The sequence below is a fragment of the Cheilinus undulatus genome, linkage group 10 (genome assembly GCF_018320785.1).
Source record: "Cheilinus undulatus linkage group 10, ASM1832078v1, whole genome shotgun sequence".
NCBI lineage: Eukaryota > Metazoa > Chordata > Actinopteri > Labriformes > Labridae > Cheilinus > Cheilinus undulatus.
The window spans coordinates 29,916,158-29,940,594 of record NC_054874.1 but is presented as its reverse complement, the minus strand read 5'-3'; the positions used below and the strand labels follow the sequence as shown (position 1 = coordinate 29,940,594).

The 24,437-nt window shown below is 40.4% G+C and overlaps 1 protein-coding gene across 6 annotated transcripts; it reads left to right on the top strand.

Moving 5' to 3' along the window:
- On the top strand, positions 1–24,437 carry LOC121516061 (catenin delta-1-like). 6 transcript variants are annotated; one of them, XM_041797118.1, is made up of 23 exons: positions 1–311; positions 5,028–5,167; positions 6,450–6,573; positions 9,080–9,243; positions 12,155–12,223; positions 12,311–12,430; positions 12,608–12,861; positions 13,410–13,691; positions 13,789–14,029; positions 14,118–14,340; positions 14,762–14,957; positions 15,071–15,188; positions 15,287–15,440; positions 15,652–15,669; positions 16,027–16,095; positions 17,324–17,451; positions 17,602–17,752; positions 17,915–18,107; positions 18,370–18,578; positions 18,755–18,796; positions 18,885–18,952; positions 19,166–19,267; positions 22,785–24,437. In XM_041797118.1, exons 4-22 carry the CDS (start codon positions 9,085–9,087, stop codon positions 19,223–19,225), a joined length of 2,754 nt encoding a protein of 917 aa, XP_041653052.1. In that variant the 5' UTR covers positions 1–311; positions 5,028–5,167; positions 6,450–6,573; positions 9,080–9,084; the 3' UTR covers positions 19,226–19,267; positions 22,785–24,437. The 6 variants fall into 6 exon arrangements, with proteins under 6 accessions (XP_041653052.1, XP_041653051.1, XP_041653055.1 ...); XM_041797117.1 differs by lacking the exon at positions 5,028–5,167; XM_041797121.1 differs by lacking the exons at positions 5,028–5,167; positions 9,080–9,243.

Below are 24,437 nucleotides of genomic sequence, written 5' to 3'. Positions count from 1 at the left end.
CATTTTAATCATCCCTAGCTCCCTCGTTTCATATTGTGCGTGCTTCATCTTGGCCGGGGTCTCACTGCTGAATAACTGTGCCGGTGTAGAAACACTTGAAAAACACCTGTAAGAGAAAAGGAATTCTGTGTGCGCCGCCTTTACGGTAAAGCCGCTTGTTGATCCCGCCCCCTCTTTGATAGAAATCTCGGCGATGTCGCTTCGTCTTTAACGAGCTTGACCCAGAACCCAGGGAAGGAGGGGAAAAGAGGGGAGAAAGCATACTAAAATCGGGATAGTCTACGGGAACGGGGCAGCCTTTCGACGAGCAGGTGAGTGAGCTTATACACGCTCCAGAGCGGTTGATAGAGCGGTGGTGCCGCGTTTTCTCCCCATAAATAGTGGGTGCACTGCAGCGTTGGCAAGGAGTGGTCACATCATCGACAGATCAGCAACACGACTCTTCCAGGCTAACGCTAGCTTACGATGCTAACCTTAATAAAGGTTCATACAGTGACCCAAGGATGTGCTGTCCTGTAAAACACTTGTATCTCCACATATCGCATAGAATTAAACGCCGAAACAAAACTTCAGTCATAATTTTCATTCAAGCAGCGCTTTGCAGTTGACGCTAACTTCAACTGTAGTGGCTAATCTGTGTTTGCTATGCTAACGCTAGCTGTGGTTGTTGGCATAGCTCATAGTCAGCGATGTGGGTTATTGTGATGCTAACGTAGTAAGACAGCCAAACCAGGTCACACGGGTGCCGAGCAAGCACGCTAGCCAACTGGGCTGATTTGATCTCCAACATTGTCATTTAAGAGGGCAGCGGCGTTAGTGCAAACACCGACTCACTCGGTTCTGAAATACACGAGTCTTTGTTCGTGAGAGTCATTTTATACACACGGCTTTTTGTTTCTGCCTGTGTTTGGCTGATGCCGCCAGCTCTAGTTGCTTCTGCCCTACATTCCTATATTGCGTTAGCAAATCAATTCATGTCAGGCAGTGGGGTTTTGCTAACTAGATCGGGGAATTGCTAGCAGCTAGCGGCTTTAGATGTTTCACCACAACGTCTGCTAGAAATGAGAGGTTTCACCAGGGAATACAAACTGACATCAAAACCAGAGTCACCCTGGTTTTTAACCCAGAATTACACCGGGGTTGGTTCCTCAGCCTCGCCAGTCCATATGGGGAGAGTATGGTTACCATTGCTGTGGGTTATAAGCGTCTTTCTGATGGTAGCAGACAGTTTTATCAGTTTAAGCAGATAAGTAGATTCCATCCTGATAGAAGCGTGTGGCTAAAGGGTAATTGGAAACCTCTCTGCTTGTTTTAAACTGTTGTGTACATTTGAGCCTGTACTTTAAGGGTGGTGGTCTTATAATTGAAGTCTGTCATGCTGGCTTTGGTTTTAAGTCACCAGCTCCTGAACCTGTTGGGTGGGTCTTGTGTGGACATGTTTTGTCAGGGAAACGTCTGGGTGGGGATAACTGTCAGCTTCAGTGTGAACAAGTAAACTAGCTGTTCCCTTGTAAACACTGGTTTACTGCAGGTACACATCCCAGTGAAGGCACCCACCTTGCCTGTGGACTTGAGGAGTATCCTGGTTTGTGTTTACAGTCCAAGTGACAGGGTCAGGGCTGCAGGTGCCACCACTAATAACCCTGTATGTGGCCACTAACACCCATGTATCAACCTTTTCGCTCTACTCATCTCCTTGTGATTGTTTGATTGTTGATGCATGCTCCCAATGCCAGTTGCAATTGTGTCTGCTCTTTTTGAGGTGTCTAGGTTAATCCCAAAAGGGCCTAACCTGTGTTTGTGTGTCTATCTGTGCATGCATGTGAACATCGTGTGTATGTGTTAGGACATAAGTGGATTAGCAGCCTAAAGCTCCAATCCCATTACAAGCCACGTTTAGCTTAAACAAGCACTGGTGGAATCATACTGTCAAACTTATTAGCAAACTAGCAGTGCAGGTTATCTCAAGATGTGCAGACAGATGTGCATTTTGACAGAGGAGGTGTTGTTTCAGTGGGAGTTTGTAGCTTTAGTCGCAGGTGTAGGCGCTTATCACATTAGGCGGAGTTTCATTAAGTCATCAAAGGTTGCACTGTTGGTTGTATGTGCATACTATTACAGATGTCTTCTGACAAGGCTGAGTGAGTCATGCTGACTGACGGCTGCAAAATCAGATGGAGATATGTGACTCGTGGTGAGTCAGGGCTCAATCAGATGTCTAAGGAGTGTGTGTGGGTATGATGTTGACCCTGAGATGCTACTGCTCACATGTTGACCTCAAGTTTGACATTTTGACCATATGTTTCAGCTGAAGGCAACAGAAAATAAGTTGTTTCTGATCACTGTTCCCACATTAGATTTAGTTGATAATAGTGACTTTAACTGTGTTGTTGGACTTTCAGAGTCAATTAAGTCTATCCCATGCTGTGTTTTACTTTCTGTTTCTTTATTTGTGATATGTCTGAAAATAGACACAAACCAAAGTTCCCCAGTGCACAAGCCCTAAAGATTTTTTACCACAAAATTTGTACACCAGGTGTTTCAGATTCCAGAGTATGCAGATTTGTTGGCTACATTATGGGCAGATGTTGGTAATCTGCATAAAACAACAATTCATCACATGTTCTATATGATGATTCAGACATGCAGGTTTTAAAAAGTTCTTTCTGGAAGGTCATGAAAGCAGAACAGAAAACAGTAGAGGTAGAACAATGTCAGCAAAATGGGAAGCTCTGTGTGGTCGTGTGATCAGCATATCAGCTATGGGGATTTTCACCACAAAAGGAGGAACAAACCATTATCAGTCAGTGGTTTACTAAAGTATACATCCTATTGGTTGTAATGGTTCTGTGCACATCCAGGAAAATGGTTTTCGGTGAGCTTAAGTACCCACAGCGCCCCTTTAACTCCTCTCTGATGTCGAATCCATAACATCCTGTTTCTCCGGATGTGGTCTCAGAGGGAAAAGGGGAGGGGAGCGGCAATAGACCTGTACCGATTGTTTTCATTGTTCAATGAAACTCAGTGACTTTCGAGGCCAAAACTAACAGCTGTGAGAGAGGGAGAAGGGGGGAGGACAGAGGTCACAAGTGACTTTCCATGACAGAAACGTTAGAAACACAGATGACTCTTAAATGTGGCTGATAATGTCGTCCTCCTCTCCTGCCTCTCCTCTCTCGCGTTTCTGGTAATGGGTGAAACAAAAAGGAAAACAAAACTTGGTAGAAACATGCACAGGGTCATGTCAGGCAGTCTATATTAAACTGAGAATTAAACTGTTAATTTTATCAACTAGAATATTAAAATAATGGAAAAAATGATGGTGGTGGACTGTTGGAGCTTCAAAATCCATGATATTTCTCACCTGTGCTTATGATCTTAAAAAAACAAGCAGAGATTGGGTAGAGCATTTAAGGTCTGTCAGTATTTTCTTTAGTATGTTTTAAATTAATTAAAATATTTAGAGTGCATTCGGTCTAATGAAATAAGTTAAAAAGAAATGCTTTGACTAAAATTAAACACTAAAATGTAAGGACTTTTTACTGACTGAAACCTGGCTAAAATGTTTGAGTATTAAACTTTCAAGCCTGAAAATGAGTAAATTGTGACTACAACGAACATACTTTTTGATTTAAGTACTTAAACTAAATTCAAAGAAGCTGCCAAAATTAACACTGGAGTAAAAGGTAACCACTCGTTTTGGGTTTTTTCCAAAAAGAAGTAGAAAAAAACTGAAAAATGGTCAGGTCTTTTCTTAATGTTTCTGTGTCCTGGTCAAAAAGGGAGATCAAAGAACAGAATACTAGGGCTGCATCATTTTATTTTTCACAACACATGCAGCGGGTCACACATAAAATATAAAAGAATGTTACATGTTGGTATTCTGTTCTCTAATCTCTTATTTTGATAGTGACACAAAAACATAAAGAGGAAACAATTCATTTCTATGTCTTCATACCTTTTTTTAATGGCAAAAAAGGAAGGATGCATGGTTTTGGATGTTTGACCATATCCAGAAAAGCTGTTGTGTAGAAATTACTTCGGGTGAACACCAATATTTAAATTTAATGCAGACCTAAATCTTCATTCCTTAAAACACACAATTTAAAGTTCTAGGATGAACAAATTAACAAATTTCAGTCCTTGAAAAATGACCTTTAAGTATAAGGAATGATAATGAATAAAGAAAAAGACTTAAGCTGATATAGGTCTATCATCATGTATCCCTAGAATTAAGAAAAATGGAAAACGGTTTTGTTTTCTGTTACTATTTTTATTTTATTTTCATCCCCAATTGAATATGGACGGCCTTGGCCACAAGCAGTTTTTTCCCCTGTAGTGTTTTCCTGTTTAAATAGTGATTAAGGAAACATTGGGTTTTTTTAATTTTGGATTGCTCATATTAAAGTAAAAACCCACTGGCTGTAAAATGCACTGACTGTACTTGTTACACAAACTTCTTATTGTTTCACTAGCCTCCCAGACTGACAGCTGCAAATCCCCTCCTCTGCCTGTGGTTTACACAAGTGCACATATGCACACTCAGTCTTAGAATAACATTCTCAAGTGCATTTGCCAAAAAATATCAATCACAGTTTATAATTTTTCTTGTGTGAATGGCAGTTACACTCATTAGTGAAATAAGATAGCACGTTATTCTGAGATAAGATGTGGAGCAAGGAAGTGTTTACATGTGGCTAATTAAAGTGGAGCGACTCCAGAAGAGAGGAGAAGTGATTAAACGGTTCTTTTTCCTCTGTCTTTCTCTGTGTTTTCTTCCTCTTATCTTGCCTTGTGCTGCTGTTTGAGTACAGTAAACAGTGATCTCTGTTGGCTAGTGTCATGTTAAGGTCATTATACAGAGTATGAGTGGGTGGGCTGCTGTGCTGAATTGACACGAGACAATGCTAGGAATGCAAGATTAGCTTTTGCCTCATTTTCAGCACTCTTCTGTGTCTCACGACCCCCCCATCTCTTCTGAAGTGTACCTTCACACTCTCCTGAAAGACAGTTTTATTTGTTTGCAGCTCCTGCTCTGCTGTCTCTGTCTGTCTACGGAGGATAATATCAGCCCTGTCCTGGCTGTGACCATATATGGGCATGTGTAGTGCAGGACAGCAATGTGTGATTTGCTCAGGTGGGAGGTAATGGCTCAGGGACCATTTGTGTGAGTATGTGCATGTGACATCATGTCTTCCTGTCAGTCAAGCCTGTCCTCCATGCAAATCCTCCTTTTGGTTCCTCCAAATAACTTTGTCTTGTGAAATATGTTTCAACCACTCCTCATTTTCTCATCAGTTCATCCCACTCTCCTCCCTTTTTTTCCCACAGTGCTGGTCACACCCACAGCGGGGATTTTTTTCTTCAAATAAGCAAACTAACATGCATGGGTTTGTTAGTCATTTGTTTAACACGCATACGGGAACTGTCTCAGCCTCGTCCTGCTCCAGCTTACCAGCTGAAGTGTGTAGTAATAGTGTGATTGTTGAAAGGTGACACCATGTCTGTGTTTCTCCTTTTTTATGTGTTTGCTCACTCTCATATAGGTGAAACTGTGCGTCATTCATCACTGTTTCTTCACTTGGACTCATTACTTCCATGCTGTCTGTCTTTTTATTTGCACTTGTTAACACTACCTGTTGTGCTCACAAACACCTGCGGCCTCCCTGTAAATACAGGCCTGCGTTTAATCCCTGCAGACTAACAATCACCAGTGTGTGTCTGTGCTTGAAGAGAGACATTTAGTAGCTAAACTTTCGTAGCCCCTCCTATACCTGGTCCAACCGGTCATGCAGGTGTATTTGTAGGTGGATGGCAATACCTGGGCTTATTCACCTTTAAAGCCAGCACAGATGGGGAGTCATGCCGCTGCTGCATAGGTTGTATCAGGAGATAAGAGGATCTAAGTCTCCACTTGTTTGGCTGTGGTATAACAATGGCTTTCTCTCGAAGCACAGTCAAGATAACAAAGAACTGCTACAGGGGGGTGGGATGAAAGGAAGTTAAGGCGAGGGAACAAGAGCAGCAGACTGACTGTCAGAGCAGAGGTAGATGAACACTGATAAATGAAAAATAAGGCTTGGAGAAAAAGACATAGCTAAATTGCTGGAGAAAAAAAGACAAGACCTGCTCTCTTTTTCTGCTGACAGTTGATGTTGTCTGTCCCAGAAAGAGCTGCAGGTTGGTCCACTTCCCACAGCTAGCTGCTGCACACAGGCCAAATTTTGAGTAAATACAGGGTGTGTCCAAAGGCTGGAGCTACTGTACAACCCTGTCTCTTGCTGTTTTTCTGCACAAAGAGAGAAAACAATCCTGTTGATACACATGCATGGTATTCTCACTATGACGCTGTTTTTCAAACTGAGGTGGCTGATTGTTTATAAAACACTTGTCTCTCTTTCTCCTTGTTTTTTTCTTTCCTCCACCTCTCTGCCTGTCTCTGTCTGCAGTTAAATCCTCCTTGTTTCTGGGCTGGGTAGTTCTGTGATCTTCTACCCATGAGCAACTAGAGCTCAACCTCTGACCTTGGCGTGATCTCTCACCTCTACTACCAAACCACGCCCGCAGGTGAAGGTGTGTATTTCTGACTTTCTCTGAAATAAGCTTTGACGGTGTGTTTCTGTGATGCCTTGTTCTGCTTTGTGCTTTAACCACACATGAAAACAAAGAGATCCTTGGTTTTAATGTCTGTGTCTTCTGTTTGTTTCAAGCCATCACAAAGTATAAAGAAGGCTTTGTTTGTTTAATAAGCCCCATCCTCTTGATTCAGCAGTTAATTTGTGTGTATAAACAGGAACTATCTTTTTTAAAAATCCATTCTGCCAAAGCACTATCAGATACTCAGTAGAATATTCAACTCATGAGGAGCTTAAAATTCAAACCAAATTTAAGCACATCAGTATCTCCTCATAAATAAGACAATCTTGTTCTTGCAACACACCTGGTCAGTGCATTTAATGGCAGTTCCATCTTGTGGTTGAAACAAGCCTCAGAGATCCAGAGAAACTCTTGTCATTATGGGTTTTTTCTTTTCTAACAAAAAATAGGAAAAAACAGAGCCATTTCCTGTTTTATTTTTGTTTCAGTCAAAAATGGAGTAATGGGAAAACAAATAAAAAAAATTAGTAAAATGTGTGTACTTTTCAATTCCGTTATTATGTTTTCTTGTTTTTAGGAAATTCTTGAGAAAAAGAAAATCATGTGACCTAATGGCAAAGGTGGGCATTTCAAAATAAAAGCCCTCATTTCAAAATTGTACCTTACAGAGCCATCCACTGTGTTTTACAGTACAGTATAATAATAGGCCTGTTTGCTTTGTACAATGTATTGAAATATTGTAAATGGAAAAGTACTGGTGAATTAATGGACTACAATAATATTTGGAGGGAAATTAATTGATTTGAAAAAATAAACCTGGACTGCTTGAGGTATTTATACATGTACACACAACAGAAGTCATTTTCAATTCATGATTGGTTTGTTTGAAAGGTGTATATATTATTGTGTGTACAGAATATGTAGGTAAATAAATTTGTAATCAAAGAGAAAAACAATCTATCAAATTGGTGTATTTATTCATATTAATTTATTTTCCTCAGAATAATACTAATACAGTCCATTATTTCACAAGTACTTTTGCTGTTGACATTATTTCCATACATTTTATTGAACCAATAGACCTAATACTATACAGTAAAACACCACGGATGGCTATGTAGGCTCTACTTTTGACATGGGGGGATTTTCTTTTGAAATGTTCACCTTTCCCATTGAGTCAGATGATGTCCTTTTCCTTGAATAAGTCATTAAAACAAGAACAAACAAAATAAAAAATAGACAGCCACAAAAAGTTGACCTGCTTTTCCAAAAATTTGTTTCCCCATTTTTCAATTTTTGTGACTGAAACAAAAAAAAAAAAAAGAAAAATGGCTGGTGATTCTGTTTTGTCCAGAAATGAAAAAAAAAACAGCTATGTTTTTCTTGTTTTCCATTTTCTGTCAAAAACAAACAAACAAAAAAGTTAATGTCAAGAGTTTATCCAGAATCCTGAGGCTGGTTTTAAACAGGAAATAGAACGGCCAGAAAATACACTGACCATACCTCATGTCTCTTATACATCTGCGCTCCAGTCTACACTAAAGAAAGACAAATAATAAAAAAAGTTCTTTGTCTGCATTGGTGTGTCAGCTCTCTTCTATGTATGTGTTCAGTGATACCCTGTGTATTGATCTGTATGCATAATGATGGTGGTTTTATGTAACAATTGCAATGTTGCTCTCATTATCAGCACGTTATTATGGATATGCACTCTCTATTGCACTCACTGTTGGCAATGATTGATATAACATACTCCTTGTAGTCTAAGATTTATGAGCGCTAATGCGATCAGTTAGTGCCTAAGGCAGTATGAAATTTGAGTTTGCTGGCCTCCTTTGAAGTTTCTTTGTTGGACAATAACTTACGTGGATAACTACACCACAGCATGATGTACAGATACTTGGTGTCATTTGGCAAGACTTTGTCAGTTTCAACCACAGATATGTCTCATCAGTGGCGTCTGCTGTATCCTTATTACTGAAGAAAGGAATAAATCCCCTGTTGTACAATCCCAACTGTGGGCAGAAATCTTTCCAAGAAGCTAAGCTAATTGTCACTGATCCAAATCAGAACAGATGAAGGAGAGATGGGGCAGAAGATGGGGTTGCACAATATGGAAAAAAGCCTTTTTTTGATGATGTAACAGTTAATATCATGATTTGATATTGAAAGGGTTCAAACCAAACAGTTTTCTTGTATCTTTAGGACAGGTTTTTAGCGGACATTTCTTCTGCACCTTTATTATATTTGTATACCTTGTCAAACACTTTACCCATATCACATGACTGTCTTTAAGCAGATTTGAATTATTTGGCTATTTGTGACCATAGGCTCAAATGAACCACTAAATCCCCTTCAAAAGTCCTGCATCATCCAGATCTTGGTGTACTCAGTATGGCAAGATCCCCCTGTTCTGTAGAGTGTATAAGGCTGTTTGGATGAGTATGTAATGTCCCCCCTCTTTCCCCTTGGGGCCGTGTAGTGTGTATGGAGCAGTGTGAGAGCGCAGCGGCTCTGCTGGAGTCGGTCAGGGAGCAGGAGGTGCAGTTTGAACAGCTGACCAGGGCGCTGGAGGAGGAGAGGAGGAGAGTGGGCCTCCCTGCCACCAGCCCCTCGGCCTTGGGTCGCACCCTCCCCCACACACAGGTAACATCCCCAACCAACCCGAACATCCCCGATCACAGTCTTTTGTAGGCGTCCACCGCCCTCATCTGTCACTTACATCCAGTCCATGGATCAGCCTTTCATCCATCCAGTCCTCAAAAATGTCTGACATCCATCAATCTGTCAATCATCCCTCTCTCTCCTCTCCAACTCGTCTCCACCACTGCTTGGCGAGTTTGCGTCCTTGAATGTTCGTGTAAATCATCATTAAATGCCTTTCATCTTTGACTCTATAAGACCGACTGTCTTTCAACCCTCATCTGCACACATCAGTTTTCCGCCTGCACTCACTTCCACTACTCTAAACATGCCTGAGATGGTCATCATTGCTGCATGCCTTCACTGTCACTCACCAGATACGTTTGACACACAAACACCTTTCCTGGCCCCTGTGGAATCTCTGCTATTTACCTTCCTGTTGTGGCATGTTGTGTTCATGAATGAGTTCATGTGTTGTGGTGTGTCACATAGTCCTGCATCTAGTCTGGTTTCTTCACCATGAATGATTTTTTCTTTGATCATTTTGTTGATCATTCAATATATTGCATGCTGCTTGTTTAAGTGATTTGTTTGATTTTATTAGATGTGCTTGTATAGCAAATGTGTTAGTGGTTTATTGATTGCATAATGTTTGGGCTGAATCATTCTGAAACAAACTGACATGTATTCTTTCTGCAGCACGATATGTGATACCCAAAAGCGGAAGAACTTTTTTTGTAAAAAAAAAAAAAAGAAAGAAAGAAAAAGGTCAATATTTTTAAGACTTGTTGTCCCTGATTGATTTTTTTTACTTTTTGGTTCCCAAAAGATGGATGAACACCTTTGTGCCAAAAAAAAAAAAGTTATCATTATTTTTTACTGTGTGTAACACATAAAAATTTTTGAGTTTTAATTTCTTTTTTTAAAGTCTTTATAGCCCCATAACTTTTTAAATAAAATCAAGTGACATTGCTGAAGCATATGTATTCCTAAAGCTCAGGTTGTCCTGAAAAAAAGGATATTTAGAGCTTGAATATGCACCACAGGGTTGATGTTTTACAAACTTTTTAAGACAGAAAATCCAGGTGAAACACAATGGTTGAAAAGATGGCATAGGGCTAAGAGGGTTAAAGATAAAACAATTGTAAATTCATGTGTCGTCCTACATGGTTTACACATTCAGATTTAAACACCTTTCAGTGCTGCTGCCTTTTTGTTTGAGTTTTTGAAATTATTTTTACCTTTTTTTAACGAATATTTAAAATTTTTTTAAATATATCAAAAGTGCATACATTTTGAAAATCCCTATCACAGTCTAGCAGAGCCCTAGCTTTTTTTTCTACTCGGCTGTCCCACACCCCGAATCTTATAAATGCCGCCATAAAAATCCAGTAGTTTGAGCAAATAGTACCTGAGGATTTCTCTGCTTTTGCATTAAGATTTGACTCTTAAAAAACAATATTCAAATAGCTGCTGTTAATTTTCTGATTTATTTATTCAGATCTTTCTTTATCAACTCTTGTAATAGTTGGCAGTAGCATCTTCCTGCCTACTGTTCTTTTTCCATTGTTGCAGTAATGATGCAAGTAATAACAGGATTGTTGTGTCAAAAATGTGGCTTATTTATCTCTGTTTTAGTTGTAAACAATTCCTCGACTGATTTTTTTTTAAACTAGCTTGATTATAATGAGTAAGACTCTTATAGTTGAAGATCGTGTCTCTTGTCTTGACTTTCAAGGCTGCTTTATTCTAAGGGCTGAGTTATGTGGTTGGGCAAGGCTGCATCTGATGCCTGGTCTTCTTTTGTGGTCTCTATCAAAAGACTCTATCAGAGAGAAAAACTTTCCCTTGGTGCCTCTAGGCCTTGAAGAGCAGTTAAAGTAAAGCCATTATCATTTTGCCCTCAGCTAACACTAAAGGTCAAGCAGGGCCGCGTTCAGGGCTTGACATTTTTAGGACGTGTTTCAGCTCTGAGTTTAAGTGTTTATAACTCTAACCTTCTACCCAGATATTTTCCTTTCTTTGAGAGCTTGCTGACATAGATTAGTTTGGATGTTTTGTCTCTTTATAGCCTTGGCATTGGTATATTTGATAAGTGTTTGGCAGCTGGAGGGAGAAGTCTGAGAAAAGAGGAATTTTTGGTTTCAGCCATGTGTCAACTGTATATTGCTTAGATAATTAGTGTAGATACTCCTGCTTTAGAGCATTTCTCTGAAACAGCACAGCTGTTGGTAAAAGATTTGGTATTTTAGGAAGCACCAGCTGTAGAGGAAGTGCACCCTTTTTAGTAAAAGCATGATCTGTACTTCCCATTGCTCTTAAATAACAGAGTTGCCTCCCTGTGGACATAGAATAAAGTGCAGTGTGAGTTGTTGAAGAAAATGAATTCAGAGGTGGTTTTGGTAAGATGCATAATAATGTGTTCTCTTTTATCAGTCAATAATGACAAAGAAGTACTGAATTTCTCTAACGTAGAACAGTTGTTGAGAAATATCAATGAAGACATGTCAGCTGAAGGCTATTTCTGATATCTGAGGCAGTTACATTGCATAAAAGTGAGTGCTGCTCGGGGTAAGGTAGAAAGTGTCCAAGTCATGCAGTCAGTGTGACAGTCATTGGTTATGTAAAAGAAGAAAGCAGGAGGAAGTAGGGTGTGAGGATGAGTGGCTGCTCTCCAAAATGTCCTCCCTCATGTCTGGCAGCGACTCACGGACCATAAACATGCAGGGATGGTTTGGTCAGCACTGAATGTGCTTCAGCAGCAGTAACATCATCTGGGTGGTTGTGGGAAAGTAGACTGCTCTGACTTTTCTGAAGCATGCCTTAAGATCATATTAAAGTGTTGTGTAATTAAATAATGTGAAATTTTGCATGTTTGAGCATGTTTGATATTAGTTTCTTTCTCTTTTGTCAGAACGGGCGTTTGGGGGATGCAGACATAGAACGACTGAAACTAACTGACGCATACATAAACGGCACACAGGTATGTGTTGGTGTGTTCAGTAAATCTTGATCAAAATATAATGTGAGAAAGATTTGAGTTTATAATCATGTGGGATGTCTGATACAGTACAGAATGGTGGACCCTGCACACGGCGCTGTAGATGACAGCTATACACCAGAGGATGACTCCCAGGAAGTGCACTCTGTCTTTTCTGAGGAAGGAACTGCACGACGCCAAGACAATGGCGTAAGTATGGCATGCACAGTGTCCATCAACAGATTTTAAGACCTGCAGTGGCTCTTTTAAAACATTTTGCCATTTTTTGTTGTGATTGTTTTGGTTGAATTTAGTAGTACGGAAGCAGTGATGACTCCAAGCACAGTTCCCCCCAAAATAACTCCCATCTGTCACTTTGTTAACCAGATGAAGAAACCAATCTCGCGGACAGTCCTGCCCTCTGACTCCATGTCCATCGATGGCGTGTCTGGTATGGGCGGCTACAGCGCCACACTAGACCGTCCTTACAGGCAGCCTGGAGCAGGAGACTACCCCACTGCCACGGTGCCCAGGAACTACCACTATGGTCCTGTTGGGGGTTATGATGACTATCGTGGAGGCCCACCTTCAGAGGCATATCCTAGCTTGAGCAGGGGCTCACACATGGACGACCGCTACAGGTACAAAAAGAGTGCTCTGAATACTTTTTGCTTTTTTTAATGTAAATGTTTTTCATAAGGGCTGAAATATGTTTGTTTAGAGGACTTTGGTGTGTTTGGTTTTCATGATTTGATTCCAAAGATCAAGTCTCTTATCCTGCTCCAACAAAAGAAAGCATGATGTGTTTATATCTGTCACTCACTGCTTGTATAATTTTATTTAGAACAACTGTAATTACTCCTGTAATTCATACATTATATTAAAATGCACCAGACTTAAGACATGAGCACTGTATGTTTGTCCAAAGATATTTTCCAATTTGATGCTCAGACAGCTTGGTCTGTGTGGTTAAACTTCTAAATTTCCGTCCCTTATTAGTTGCCTTTATTAAGAAAGTTAGTTAAACACTCATTGGAGGTAAACATCTGCACTTTATCATGCTGAAGTTAAAAGTTGGTAAAAGTCCAAATGGTGTCAGCTAGAAATTGATCTCCTTGTCAGCTGGAATGCAAATGACGCAGGATTGGTTCTCACACTTTCTCGCATCTGTTTTTGTTTCTTTCGTCAGGCCTGTTGATGGCTACAGGACCCTGGACTCAGGCTACCGAGCCCCAAGCCGCCAGCAGCTCGACCCATATGCAGCACAGCCCCAGGTGAGCCGGGGGATGAGGGCCCTGGGCTCAGCGATGGAGATGAGGTATGGCCACGGTCACTACGGTCTGGAGGATGACCAGCGCAGTGTGGGATATGATGACTATGGCATGGGCCCTCCACCCATGCACCCTGGTGGTTATGGCACCATGCCCCGCCTGGGACCTGGCCCTGGGGGTATGGACAGACGAAGACTCAGGTAAAACATTCAAAGGATTTCTATTCTATTAGATCCCAGTTTTTTAGACTCATTTTGTTGATATAAATCTTATGTTCTATGTCTCTGCAAAATGCAGGAGCTGTGAGGACACTTTAGATGGTGACATGGGAGGAGTTGACCCTTATGCGTGGGGTGTTCCCATGACAATGGAGAGGGGGAGCATGGCGTCTTTGGACAGCACGCTGAGGAAGGCTCCTCCCGGTACGTGGAGACAGCCAGAGCTGCCAGAGGTCATTGCCATGTTGAACTACCGCCTGGACCCTGTCAAGACTAATGCTGCTGCTTTCCTGCAGCATCTCACATTTAAAAATGATAAGGTGAGACAACGAGCTCAGACACAACCAAATAACTGGTCTTCACAAACTTTATGTGGAGAGTTTGGTAATTTTGTGTGTGTGGTCTTAGGTTAAATCAGAGGTGCGTCGCTTGAAGGGCATCCCAGCCCTGGTGTCACTGCTGGACCACCCCAGTAAAGACGTTCACCATTCGGCCTGTGGAGCACTAAAGAACATTTCATTCGGGAGGGATCAGGACAACAAGATTGCCATCAAGAATTGTGATGGAGTCCCCGCATTGATCAGATTACTGAGGAAAACCCATGACCAGGATCTGACTGACACCATAACAGGTACTTATATAATATGAAGTAGTTTTTAGTGATTGCTGCAATTGAATAGCTTTTTGGTGTACTTTTACTGTTTTGAGTATATTTTAAAATCAGTGATTTCCCTTTTTCCTAAGTGTGTTTTTTGGGGGAGTATTGTAATTAATTAGTTTTCTTAGCATCAAGTACTAAGTAAAAACAAAACTGAAAGTTAAAGCGAGGAAGTCCTAGCTTTTATGAACAGCATGAAACTGGCCAGTTCACCAAAGTAACTTTACTTTTATACAAGTTCAGTACTCTTGTACTTTTTCCACCTCTGGATCTAGGAAGTTGTTTAACTTTTTCAAACTATAGCAACATTTAGTCATTTTAAAAATGTTATTGTTTAAGACTAAGCCTCTATCGTATTTGCAGCAATATTAACGGTACTTTTATGTATTCACAGGCACCTTGTGGAACCTTTCATCACACGACTCGGTAAAGATGGAGATTGTCGACCATGCCCTTCACGCTCTGGCAGACGAAGTGGTTGTCCCGCACTCTGGCTGGGAGCGAGGGAGCAATGGAGGAGGAGAGGAGAGCTGCAAACCACGGCATCTGGAGTGGGAGACCGCCTTGACCAACACTGCTGGCTGCCTTAGGTATGCAAGAGATCAATGGATGGAACGTGGAAAAAGTTGTAAAGGGTCAAAAAGGGAGTTATTTTGAGAAGAAAAACATGCAATTATGTGCCCAACTTATCCCTCTCCTACAGGAATGTGAGTTCAGAACGCAGCGAGGCCAGACGAAAGCTGAGAGAGTGCACAGGATTAGTGGATTCACTCATGTACATTGTCCAATCACAGATTAACCGCAAGGATGTGGATAACAAGGTACAAGCTGACAGATTTTGCACAGATTAACTTTTATCAAAGCACCTTCCTCCAGCTCCATCTCTGACCATGCTATTTGCTCTTCTTTCTTCCTGCAGCTGGTGGAGAACTGTGTCTGCCTCCTTAGAAATCTCTCCTATCATGTTCACCGTGAAGTTCCCGGCTCTGAGCGCTACGTAGAGGCCACACCCCTCAACCAGGGACCAGTCCCTGCTAACAAGGGCGGCTGCTTTGGCTCTCGAAAAGGCAAAGGTAAGAGTCAAACATACAACAGCTCCGAGCGACACAAGATTTGCTAATGAAATGCTGGTAGCTGCTGGTGTGTTTGGGCTTCTTGGTGGCAGATGCACCTATTGCTGTTTTTCACACTCTACCACTGTTTCCCTCCTTCCCCACTTTTCCCTCCTCTCTCCCAACCTCGTCCTCCTATTTGCCTTCACATCCTTCTTTCTGATGTGTTTAGATGAGTGGTTTTCCAAAGGTAAGATTCTTCTATCGGTGCTGTCTTGAGCGTTTTGAAACCACTGACCACGCTCTTCATCGCTTCTTCTACTAACACAGAAAAAACACAACTAAGGAAAGATAAATGCAGATTAATATTAAATTCACATCAGTTCATGAGCATGCTCGCCTGACATCATGCAGACCGCATTGCATGGTCACAGTGTGTGTTCCCCTTGTTGCATGGTCACATTTCTCATGCTGAATTTGTCAGATTAGAGGACTGAAGAGAACTGACAGCTCATCTCATCAATTTTAGCATAATCTGTTATTTCTTTAGTTCAAATTTCCATGTATTTAATTTTTGATTGGATATTTTTCTTCTTTTTTAATTTAGGAAAGAAGGATGGAGATGATGGGAGCGCAGATCAGATTGATATCCCAAAGAGGACAACACCTGCCAAAGGTATATACATCCTTTAAGATAATTTAGATTTTATTTATAATGGTGTACTATAACTTTATTTTTGTCCTTTTGTTCTTTCTGTGTCTTTCTTTCCTGCTTCTGAGTGTCGATAGACATTTTCAGTTATAAAAAAAAGAAAGATGACGTATTTAACTCAGGACTATTTGAACCACTTTTTTTCTGTTTTCTGCATTTTGCCTTCATTTGATAAGACAGCTGGAAAGAGAAAGGAAATATGGGGAGAGAGTGGGTGCAGACATTCACTACACATGTGCTGAGACCGGGAAATGATCCCATACCCAGTGTGTTGAGGACCTCAGACGCTGCTCTGGGCACCTGCTCTACCAACTGAGCTAAACCAGCACCCCTGAAACTCTTTTGAGACATGTTATATTTTGTTAATTTTCCTAAAAAAGGATTGCAAAAACTTTTCACACTAATGGCCACGTACAAAAAAGTGTAAGGATGATGGGGCCACTTTGATGTTCCTCGCCGTCAGTGTATTAAAGTTAGTGAAACAAATCCAAGATATGCTTAGTAACTGAATATGCTTAAATAACAGCCTACAGTAACACAAATAGCTAACAGGGTAAATAGCCTTATTAGTGATTTGAGGTGTCCTATCAGATTTCAGCGTTGCCCTGGATGGCCACCTCTTGTTCCTCCCCTGGTCAAGATGACTACCAAGCTTTGGCAGCAGAGAGGGGAGACTCTGATGGCTCATTCAGTGCTTCCCATTACTTACCTAGACTATGGGACTCCTCAGTGGTCTAATCTCCCCCGCCATAGCCCCACCATAGCTTCTTGGTCCTTTATTTGGCCACAGGCCGGATTCAAATCCAGGCTGACTGTGTACATGGTGCGCACCTTAAACCACTCGTCCATCTGCCAACATTTTTATCGAGTCAGAACAGGAAACTGTTGAAAATTAGAACTGGCTAACCATATTGGAATCGGTGCATCTTTGGTTTACTCCAAGAGCACGAACTTGTTTATTAGACAGCGTCTCATAGATTTATCCTTTTAATTTTGCTCTCAAAGTGCATTAGATGAATCTATTTAATCTTAAAATTTACACATTTTTCTCCCAAACCCTCCTAGAATAAACAGCTCAGGCTTAGTCTGAATATTTACAAATACTAGTTAGATTCATTTTTGGTGTTGGCTTTATATTTCTTGCAAGAATGTCAAATTTTGTTTAACCGCCTCCTCTTTCTTTCTGTTTCAGGCTACGAGCTTTTGTTCCAGCCAGAGGTGGTTCGTGTTTACACTTCACTGCTCAGAGAGAGCAAGAACCCCTCAGTCCTGGAGGCTGCTGCTGGTGCAATCCAGAACCTGTGTGCTGGCCGATGGACTGTGAGTACTATGTCTTTAGATCAGAATTTATAAAGAAAATTAGGGCTTCTCTAATAAGTCATCAACAGTAAATGATACTATCAATGATTTTAAACAGCTCGTAGTTTATGCTAATATCTAGCGGCCCTTCTCTATCTGCTTGGTCTGCAGTATGGTCGGTATATTCGGGCCACTGTGCGTCTGGAAAAAGGTCTTCCAATGATGGCAGAGCTGCTGGCTCATGGCAATGACCGCGTGGTTCGGGCGATGTCTGGAGCCTTGAGGAACCTCGCCATCGACAACCGTAACTGTGAACTGCTTGGTATGTTGTAAAATGAGCTTCAAAGCTCTTCTTTTTCCCCTAACAGATCAAAGCTTTCACTTCTCCTCTTCTGAATAGTGCTTTCAGAATTTTAAACATCAGTGGAACTCTGTGTTTGTGTCTGTCCTGATATAATCTTTCCTAACTCTGTCTGTGCTGCAGGTTTGCATGCAGTGCCTCACCTTGTGGCCAATCTGCCCGGAGGCCAGAGCCAGTCTGGGCGCGCTCTGTCAGAGGAGACGGTGGTGTCTGTACTGAGCACGCTTGCTGAGGTACTGGGCAACAGTTTGGAGGCAGCAAAGACCCTCCGAGCGTCGCAGGGCATTGAGAGGCTGGTTCTCATCAACAAAGATGGGTATGTGTTTTTCTGTGAAGCAAACTTAAACTACACACATGAGTTTGACTGTGTTTACTTGCAGTGGTTTTAAATAAACTCTTCCCATATTTTACAAAGACATGAAATATTTTGAAATCTTAGATGTGATATGGTTATTTTCAGGTACTGTAGATCAGAATTTTTTTTGTAAATGATTTTATCTGAAGACACCTGAGCCAAGGGTTATATATAAAATAATTAAAGCTTTGATCATTTAAACATATATCGGTGTCTCTCACAGTAAGCGATCAGAGCGTGAAGTGCGAGGGGCAGGTCAGGTACTCCAGCTCGTCTGGGCCCACAAAGAGCTGCGTCGGCCTCTGGAGAAGGACGGCTGGAAGAAGACAGACTTCATGGTCAACCTCAGCCCCAATACCAGCACCACCAATGGTCCCAGCACCCGGGCCAACGGCACCTATGAAGATAGCACAACGCCATTGTTAGACAGAGGTGGGTCTGCACGAAAAATAGCATTTAAACCAAACATTAGGAAACTAACAGAACAGTTTCTAAGATGTGGTTTTCAAAGGAGAGCATAATTTATAATTCTCTTAAAGCTATTTATTTTTTACATCTGTGTATGAAAACTAATGTCTGCATTTGTTTTAATTATTCTGTTATCACAGGGGAGAAGAGGGACATGATTCCATTGAACGACCTTGGCCCTGGTTTGTATATTTATCAAAATACACTGTGTTTACCTAACGTGTTCGCAGGATCTACTTTCTTCTCATTGTGGCTGTCTTTGTTTTTCAGAGGCCTACTCTACACTGGACCAGAGGGAGAGAAGACATACTCTAGATGAAACCACAGACACTTTACCGGTACTTCAAATCAGTCTCAGGCGCTTTCACATGTTGGATTGCTAACATTACTACACTCACCCTCAGTCTCCTGCACTGCATTGAGTACTTCCTGACTAAAACCTTTTCTTTCTTTTGGAAGTCTCTAAAACTTCACTTTAACTGACATTTTTCTTTTTTTCACATTCACTCCCTTTCTCTCTCTCTCTCTCTCTCTCTCTGGTTGTCTCTCAGCGAGGGGTGTATGGGGGCAGAAAGGGCTCCTTGCCCCTTTTGGACTCCTACGATGGTTAGCCCTCCCCCTCCCCTCTACCCCCCTCTGCATGTAACAGCATGGTATGTCCAACTCGCCTCTCGTCCTGCATGGACTCAGTCAACTCTTTTCCTTTGTCTTTTATAACTTAAAAACCTCAGTGGAACCTGGTTTCTCTTGTACTAAAACACTGGTGAAGGTCTCTGTAGTGACTTTTAGCTATAAGACGCCCTGCTGTCATGTGTACATGCTGGTATAGTATGCTGTAAGGTTCTAGTTCTCAGTCTGTCTATTGCAGAGATGGACCCAGATTTGTGATCAGTATCTTGGTCATTGGTGTACCAGTTAAATGTTTTGGCAGTAGATTTGTCACAAAACCAGAACTTAAAAGTCCCTGTAAAACTAATCAGAAATAATAATCCTTACAGATACAATAGGGTCCTCGCTCCGAGGTCGGTGCTCGGGCCCTAATTAATTCCTAAATACACCGTATATGTAAGAATGCAGTTGCTGTAAACATGAAAAGACTGAGAGCGATGTGTGACTGAATTAGACTGTTAGTATTTTAGATTCTAAAGTTCTTCACAATTTTCAAACCTAGATTCTTTTTGGGCAAAATATTAGAGAGGGTTCTGGCTGCAGACCGTGCTTTTTTTACAGCCAATCTCACTGATCGTTCATGTGAGACACCGCATATCTCAGGATATTTTGTTTAAGTTACCTTTGTTCATAAAGTCTGTCAGTTACAATCATGACACAACCATATTCCAAACATTACAGAAACATTTCATAAATAAAACAGAGAAAAAGATCAGGGCTCTAATCAGGGTTCAAATTATGCATAGGTTCATTTAAGAAGTGGTTACAGGAACAGTGGCTTGCTTTAGCTTTGTTAGATGTAGCGAAGCTAACATAGCTTGAGTTTTAGCAAACAAAGCTAAAGCTAACTAAGCTACGTAAACAATGTACATTTGTAGCTTTCATAGCTGCCCTGTGAGCTTAGCTTTAGCTCGGTAGCTATGCTAGCTACATAGTGGAATTAGCTATGTAGCTATGTAGCTCCTTTATCTATAGCTGAATTTAATCCAAGTCTTCTGCCTCTCCCGCTCTAAGACAGGGACCCATGCTCTGAGACTAAACTGCGCTGTAATGAGGGGGCAGGCTAATTGCTTGAGTGTTTGTCTCAGTTTGGCATAAAACCAGCACAGCAGGAACTAACATCTTTACCTGCTTAAAGTGTGTTTTAACTGAAAAGTGGGCTGTGGCTGTGTCTCTCAAGGCAGGGGTGGTTAATCCCTGCTCTCTGCTGGTGTCATGATGCTAAAGTTCAGTTAAGTGTTTGATGAGAGGCACATTTCACTTTACAATAAAAGTCTCTGTCTCTCATTATCATGGAAGACTTTTATTTTGAAGGCATCATCAGTAAATGAGTACATTCAGCTGTAACTTAAAACTCAGACGTCTCATAAACACAATATAGCAATGTTGGTTCACGTCACACATTACAGTCAAAATGAAATATTGAGATGCTTGCTGTCTTTAGATATAGGATGAGAAAATGAAACTCACACTCTTAAGTACTGAACTATCTGCCTGAGCAGACAGGTCCAGTAGAGCAGACATACAAGCCCTCCAGTGAGGTTGTCCTTTTGGAGAGAAGAAGGTCTTTCTTGTATGTGGCACATTCAACAGGCACACCAACAGTATTGTAGAGCAGATTACACTGCCTCATTTTTCCTGATTTTGAAGCTTAGTTTATTTACTTAGAGATGCTTTTCATCACTGAAATTTGGCCTAGAGGGTCATAACACAGCCCACAGTCATCCGAAAAACTGAAAGACCTAATTTTTTTTTGTTGCTTTACAGAGACTTTAAGTGTGAAATATGATCATACAAAATATGGTGCATCAAATGACCTTGGTACTCAAAATAGTGGAACAGGGAAGAGATTGGTACATTTACAAACAGCATAACAAATGCAGAAAGAGTACAGTTTACTCTAATGCTAAACCAGTGACCACATGAGAATAGCCTGTCACAATAAACCAATATTTTTAATAGGAATTTTGGTGTTGTTTTTTAAAGTACAGCTTTCTTTTTGTTGGTATTTGTAGGCTCTACATCTGCCTCTTCATTGAGCCTTTCCCCTTTGCAAGGAAGCTCTCCAATGAGGTTTCTTATTTACACATTTTAGCTAGCTTGTGAGCTGAATTTTTGGATATATCTGACCGAGACGAGCATCTTGACTGGTGTCCAGAATTCAAAGGCACAGGCAGATGACATTGCTGAAGAGAATCTGGTCATTTTTCAACATAAAACATCTTACAAACTCAAATAGTCAATAAAATTGAAAGAAAAGTCGTTATTTATTTTTTCCCTCAAACCAGTACCAGTCCATGGCCCAGTGGTTGGGGTCTGCTGCTTTAAAGTATAAAACTCAGAGCATCAGAGTTCTCAGATACAACCGTCTTATCATGGCTGCTACCTCAGGCTGGAAATCTGTGTTTCAGTGCCCTCTTGTGGCTGTGCAGGACATTACAACAACAATCTCCCAAAATGTAAAGCGTTAACACACTGTACTGGATTTTATTGTTTCTGTAATTAACATTTTAAAGTCACTTTAATCAGTTTGACAAGAAAATTGTTTAAAAAAAGAAATTGTACCTTGGTATTTAAAGAAAAAATATTGTACCAGAAAACTCCTGTTACTCCTGTTACTGCTCTTGAATTTTAATATAATGAAATTTCATTGCCATACTAAAAGTTTATTTTAATCCAGATAAGCAAACTAACTCTCTACTGACATGATTACACTATCACAAGTTTTTCAGTGTGCAGCGTCGTCCTTGCCGTACTTTAAAGGCTTCAGTTGCTGTTTACATGAATGTGTTTTGTTTGACCATGCCATGTCAGAAGGATTCTGGAAAACCAACACTTTAGCTTTCAGATGCAAAATGTTTACATTACTTATTGCTGTCAATTTGTATGTCACTTTTGATTAATCAGGCACAGAATTGAATATTAGGACAATTAAAAATTGTTATAATAATAATAGAAAAACCATGGAAATGATAATTGAAAGAACAATCTGTGTTTTTTGCTGTATTTACCTGCAATATTTTTGCCCTCTTTATTATACTTTGTACCCACATTTTTTAAGCCATTTAGTCACAGAAAGTCAAACCTCTAACCTCTAAAATGTGCTGGAAAAGCAAGCCACAATTTTTGGGTAAAACTATTTTATGAAGTCAGCAACTTGAAAAAGTAGTGTTTCTTTAACTTTGCAACTTGCCAGTAGTTTGATACTCTCAGAAAAACCCTCATACGAGTCAAACATTCAGGAGGTTTAAAAAAACCCACATTCATTTAAAAGACTAAATATTATACTGTACTGTAACACTGCTTATAAAACAATATTGATAAACTTATGTTGGCATTTATTATTGTCATCTGGTTATTGTGACAGCCCTACTGCAGTGAGTCATACTTATACCTCATATTAAATCCTTGTGTTGCCTCTGTTTGTAATGTGTCAGTTGTAAATATTTCTCATGCTCATATTCTCTGGTTTAACTAAATACTTTTGCTCTTTTCCTCTAGAAAAACTGATCGTGTGTATCACCCAGACTGGGCCATCCCTGCCCTACCACTGCTACTGAGGAGAGAAGATTCAGATGCACAGACTCTCTCCCTTTTGCCCCCCTTTCCCCTCCTCTCCTCTTTTTTCTCTCTATCAACACACAGATGGGATTAGAAGACGAGGGTCGGCATCCAAAGAAAGTGGTTGTGTTGCAAGCTTTTCATGCAACACGCACAACATACACAATTAAAGACATAGATACACAACTTCTTTTGACAAATTATTCAAGTGTAGCAACAAATATATTCCGTTTTTTAAATTATAATTCCTCTGTAAAGGCAATCACCTTTGTTGACAATCATTTAATTCTGGTGTTGTCATCCTGCTTGTTTCTATATTTTCTTGCTAAAACAGTTTGGTCAAAAAGTTGCTGCAAACACCCACATCCTAATGATGAATTTGTACGTAGACTTCTATGTAGGGTATATACTGTATATAAAAAGAAAATGGGATGACTGCATTAGTTTCGGCTCATTAATTTAAATCGTCCCTTTACTGGGATTGTTGGGAGATTTGGACGGAGTGACGGACCGCCCTGTAGAGCGAGAATGTTGTTTATAGATGAGTTATTTTCCTGTCTAGAGTTATTTTCTCTCGGTTGGGACGAGCACAGATGCAGACAAGAAAGGGCAGGTGTGTGTATATTTGTCATACAGTAAACCTGTGGCCATGTTTGTGTGTGGAAAATTGATATGGACCTTTGAGTGTTTGAGTGAATGTGTGCATGGACCAGACCTATAAGACCACACATTGATAATTTTATCAGTTTATGTTGTTTTTAACTTGTGCTCCTACTCCTGTGACAAAGCATTGATTCATCCATTTTTTATGTACTGACTGCTTCTTTTTGTGTTTCATACTTTAATTTCAGCTTAGTTTCTGCTCCCATAAAGAAAACTCTGACAGTTTAAGCTTCTTAAACGCATCAAATCACATAAAATGTGGTACTGATGTGTTACGCTGAAAACCCAAACACTACGAAACCACTACAATAATTTAACCTCTGCTTTATTAATCCTTTCTGGCTCCTCTATGATGGACTTGCAGCCTAATCGTTGCTTTATCCTTTATTTAGACAAAGTGACAAACACTTAAGGATACTCTCCTGTAAATAATATCTCCACTTTAAAATCTGAACTTTTACAAATCACTACTTGCTCTTTTTATTGGCCTTGTCGTCTTATAAATAAACACTTTAAAAATGGCAGGCTTTTACCATCAGAGCAGACTCGAGTTTTAACAGATACTGACCTTTAATTTAATACAGGAGATGGACGAAAAACTCTATTTCCTATATACCTTTTTTATTTTTTTTATTTTTCACTTTCTGTCTGGTTTGTGTTTTATTTTGGTGGGTGAGAGCATTATGCAATTTGTTCAGCTTTTTTAGTCCCAGTTTTACCGTTACAGTTGTTTTTAAGGAAAGAGACCAATCATCTTTGTGTTTTTGTTGTTTTTTTACTCTCCACACAGTATATTTGTAATGTTGCCTATCCATGTAAAATTATGATGTACCATTCATACCTGCCTTGGCTCTGAGAACTTGCTTTTTCAGTAAAGTATGTATCTGGTAATACTGTTGTTTTTATAAATAAAGATCTTTTCTTAGACAA